Source organism: Prinia subflava, chromosome 22 (genome assembly GCF_021018805.1).
Source record: "Prinia subflava isolate CZ2003 ecotype Zambia chromosome 22, Cam_Psub_1.2, whole genome shotgun sequence".
Classification (NCBI taxonomy): Eukaryota; Metazoa; Chordata; class Aves; order Passeriformes; family Cisticolidae; genus Prinia; species Prinia subflava.
Window position 1 is genome coordinate 3,234,971 of NC_086268.1, and position 4,679 is coordinate 3,239,649.

General features: G+C 56.2%; 1 protein-coding gene across 1 annotated transcript; it reads right to left on the bottom strand.

Moving 5' to 3' along the window:
• Window positions 1-198: 198 nt before the first annotated feature.
• On the bottom strand, window positions 199-2,980 carry BSX (brain specific homeobox). Its single transcript, XM_063417791.1, is given in 4 exon segments — window positions 199-657; window positions 1,221-1,417; window positions 2,180-2,318; window positions 2,320-2,980. Coding segments are annotated over 4 exon segments (702 nt in total). The 5' UTR covers window positions 2,446-2,980; the 3' UTR covers window positions 199-417.
• Window positions 2,981-4,679: the final 1,699 nt, after the last annotated feature.

The window sequence follows — 4,679 nt, forward strand, 5'->3', positions numbered from 1 at the left end:
AGTTCGGGGAACGAGGACGAGTCCGACACTTGTGAGGGAAGGGGGAACCTCCAGCAAACCCGGCTCGTTTCGCTCCCCCCGCCCCGAATTCCCGAGCACAGCCCAGCCTTGGGGGGATGCCGGGGGGCACCGCGGGGTCCCGGCCCCCTCGGGGGCATCGCCGCCTTCTCCCCGGGGAGGGGAGGGGGCTGTCCCCGTACCCACACCCCCTTCCCGAGCTGTGCCCCCTGCCCGAGCTGTGCCCCCTGCCCGAGCTGTGCCCCCTGCCCGAGCTGTGCCCCCTGCCCGAGCTGTGCCCCCTTCCCGAGCTGTGCCCCCTGCCCGAGCTGTGTCCCCTTCCCCAGCCCAAGGGGGGAAGCGGGGGCGACCCTCGGGGCCGGGGCAGAGCCGCGGAGAGGCCGGAGGGCCCCGGCTCTCCTAGAGGCGGTGGGGACAGATGTCCCCGTCCTCCAGGATGTCCACCTCGTCCTCGGGGTCCTGCAGCAGGAAGGGGCCGGCGGGGCCCTTGCGGGGCTCGGCCCCGGCCGGCTCGGGCAGCTCGGGCTCCGGGGAGCTCTGCTCGCCGCTCTCCTCGCCGCCCGCCTGCTTCGGGTCGTCCTGAGTCTTCCGCAGCTGCTTTTTGTGCTTCATGCGGCGGTTCTGGAACCAGGTTTTTACCTGGGGAGAGGAGGGAAAAAAGTGGGAGAAAGATTGGGGGAAAAAGAAAAAAAAAAGGGAAAAAGTGATAAAATTAAAGGGAGAAGGATGGTGGAGGTGATGGAAGTGGGGATGGTGGATTGGTGGATGTGAGGTGCTAGAGGGGATGTGGGGATGCTGAATGGAATGTGGGGAGGCTGGAGGGGATTTGGGGATGCTGAATGGGATGTGGGGAGGCTGGAGGGGATTTGGGGATGCTGAATGGGATGTGGGGAGGCTGGAGGGGATTTGGGGATGCTGAATGGGATGTGGGGAGGCTGAGAGGGATGTGGGGATGCTGGAAGCGATCCCGGAGATGCTGAATGGGCTGTGCGGATGCAGAGGGGATGTGATTTGGAGGATGCTGGAGGGGATGTGGGGATGCTGAAAGGGATGTGGGGTTGCTGGAGGGGATGTGGGGATGCTGGAGGGGATGCAGGGATGCTGGAAGGGGTGCGGGGGATGCTGAAGGGACGGGGTGTGGGGATCCTCCTCGGACTGTGGGGATGCTGGACGGGGCCAGACCCGGTCCCCGCCGCCCGTACCTGCGTCTCGGAGAGGCTGAGGGCCGTGGCCAGCTCCACCCGCTCGGGCGTGGAGAGGTACCGCTGGATCTCAAACCTCTTCTCCAGTCCGGAGAGCTGCGAGTCGGAGAAGACGGTGCGGGCTTTGCGGCGGCGGCAGTGCTTCCCGGGCAGCTCGGCGTGAGCGTGGTGCTGGAACAGCGCCGGCACCGGCATTCCTGGGGGGACACAGCGCGGGGACCCTCGCTGCGGCGGGGCAGGGAGCCGGCACCGGGACAGACCCCCGGGAATGTCGGGCTGTTCCTGCGCCAGCTCGGGGTGGGCTCTCCCTCTGTCTCTTTTAATTTTTTTTTTTTTTTTTTGTTATTTTTTTCGTTTATTTCGTTTTGGGGATAGATGGATTGGTTCGGGTTCGGGGGTTTTGTTGTGCTGAAAACGGGGCGATTTTCCAAGCCCTGCGCCCCCGCCGAGCCCACCCCGGGAAGGTGAAGGGAGCCCGGGCAGCGCTGGACCCTCCCGGCGGGGGAAACCACAACGAAATGGGCATGGAAAAAACCGGGGGAGCCCTGGAAAACACCGGGAGAGGGGAAGCGATCCTGCAGGGCCCCGCTGGCGCACGGCTCGGGAAACCTGGGAGGTTTTGTCCTTGCAGGGCAGGGGACGGGCCGGGGACGGGCAGAGCCCCGGAGTACGGGAGAGCAGCGGCAGCCCCGGGAAAGAGAAACCCGCTTGGACAACGCGAGGGAAAAGCGAGGTTACGGTGCCAAAATAAAAGAGATTTAAAAAGAATAATAAAAAATAAAATTAATGGCAAAGAGAAGGAGACCCTCAAGGTTTCGGGCATCCGCTAAGTGAGCGGCTCCTGCCCGGGGGATGCAGCCAGGGATGCAGAGCGCTGCCCGGCAGCCCCACAGCGCCTCTTTCCCTCCTGTCCCCCCTTCTGTCCCCCCCGCTGGACGCCCCAAGCCCGCCGCACTTACCCGAGGCGGTGAGGAAATAGGGCTGGTGGTGGTGGTGATGCTCCGGCTTGTGCAGGGCGGGGTGCGGCGCCAGCAGGGCCGGGGCGGGCACCAGGGGGTACCCATAGTCCAGGAGGGGCACTCGGGCCGCCAGCGAGCCCGGGAAGGGCTCGGGGGGGCAGCTCCCGCAGCGGTTTGGGCTTGTGCAGAAGGATGTCCTCGATGAAGAAGGACGTGGGCCTGCCCGCCGGGGAGGGGTGCACGGGCGCCGTGAAGTTGAGATTCATCGCGGCTCGGAGCCCACACAGGGGGCGGCCGCTGCACCCCCGGCCGGCTGGGGAGGGATGAGAACGGTGAGGAAAAGAAATAAATAAATGGACTTTTTTTTTTTTTTTAATCAGCAGTCAAAATAAACAGCGATAATATATTTTTTTGAAGTTAATCCCCCAGGCAGAAGGGCGCTGGCGGAGCCGGGGGAGGCGAGGCGGGCCGGGGATGCGCGGGGCGCATTTGAGGCGCGCTGGGAAGGGGGATGCGCGCTGAGCCAATGGCGAGCGGGGGGGAGGACGGACCTGCCGGGCCACCCGAACCACCCCGGGCCGGGAGGGGGCCGGGAGGGGGCCGGGACCGCCCGGGAGCCGCTCGGGAGCCGCTCCGCAGCCTCCCCCGCGCACCGCTCCGCACCAGCCCCGCTCCCAGCGCCGCGCCGGGGCGTTTCCCAAACACGGGGTGGGGGAAACCTCCCTCTTTTCCCTTAAAAAAAAAAAAAAAGAAAATAAATTTTAAAAAAGAAAAAGAAAAGAAAAAAGAGAAAAAAGGGAAGGGAAAAAAGAAATAAAGAAAAAAGAGAAAGAGGAAGAGAAAGAAGAAGAAAGAAGAAGAAGAAGAAGAAGAAGAAGAAGAAGAAGAAGAAGAAGAGAAGAAGAAGAAGAAGAAGAAGGAGAAGGAGAAGAAGAAGAAGAAAGAGGAGGAAGAGGAAGAGGAGGAGGACGGGGAGGAAAGAGGAGGAAAAGAAAAAGAAGGAAAAGAAAAAAAGAGAAAGAAAAAGAAAAAAGAGAGAAAAAAAGAGAAAGAGAAAGAGAAAGAAGATGAAGAAGAAGAAGAGGAACAAGAAGAAGAAGGAGGAGGAGGAGGAGGAGAAGGGGAGAAAAAGAAAAAGAAAAAGAAAAAGAAAAAGAAAAAGAAAAAAAGAAAAAGAAAAAGAAAAAGAAAAAGAAAAAAGAAAAAGAAAAAGAAAAAGAAAAAGAAAAAGAAAAAGAAAAAGAAAAAGAAAAAGAAAAAGAAAAAGAAAAAGAAGAAAAACTTGGGGGAAGATAGACCAGCGGTTCTTTCCCACGCTCCGCTCCCAACCTGTCCCCTCGCTCGCAGCCTCTCCCTTCCCTCTCTGCTCTCACCCACCGCGGTTTTGTTCCCGTCCCTTCCCCGCTCTCTGTTGCGCCAACACTTTTTTTTTTTTTTTTTTTTTTTTTTTTTTTTTTTTGGGTCTTTCCTCTGTTTGTCTTTTTTTCCCCCTTTCCTCACCCCTCTAATCTGCACCATTCATTTCCCCGGAGTCAATTTGCTCAAATGAGGGTGATACACCACATCATAGCCGAGATAATTTCGGTTCGCATCTCGGAAAATTGCTCTAATTATTGATGTTAAACTCAGGGAAATTAAAAGAAGGCGCTTCTCCTTCATCTCCTGATTTTAAGCTCTAATTTGTTGAAATCGAGTTGTCATCACAATTCCAATCACTGCCGTTAATAGTAAAAGTGTTCTAATAGAGGCAGAATTCGCACAACCCATGCTATTAGATAATTAAGAAAGATGTTAGAAAGACAAGTGCTAATCCTTGGGCACACGGACAGCGCTTCCATCTGATCCAGCAGGTAGAACAAATTAATTACCCGAATCAATTAGCCCTAAAAGTACAGTTCTCAGGGAAGTGCAAGCCATGCCTTCCATATGGATGAGCTGGTAAATGATAAATAGATGAGGAAAAAAGCTGGGAAAGAATAGAAGCGGCCAGAGCGGGGCTTTAATGAGCGCGGGGTTCCGCAGCGGAGCCGGGCACGGGCCGGGCACGGGGCACGGGGGCGGCTCCTTCAGCAGCTGCCAAAATTCGGGAAAAGGCGATGGGAGAGCTCCCGGTGCCACAGGAGAGCCCAGGGGAGCGTTTTGTGCCCCGTCACAGCCACACCCACACTTTGTTTTAGCTCACACACCTCGCAGCGTGCATTTATGGAGATTAAATATATAATATATACGCGTCTCTAGCTTTATTTCATGCGTTAGGTTTGTGTTTCTATTTATATATCATATTCTTATATGTAATCTGTATTTTTTGTCTTGAAAAAAAGATGTTTTTGTACACGTAGGTCCTTGCCTGCAGAGTGTGGATCAGCTACAGGAAAGCAGGAGGAGCCCCCCAGGACTGGGGAAAACCTCTTCTCTTCTCTTCTCTTCTCTTCTCTTCTCTTCTCTTCTCTTCTCTTCTCTTCTCTTCTCTTCTCTTCTCTTCTCTTCTCTTCTCTTCTCT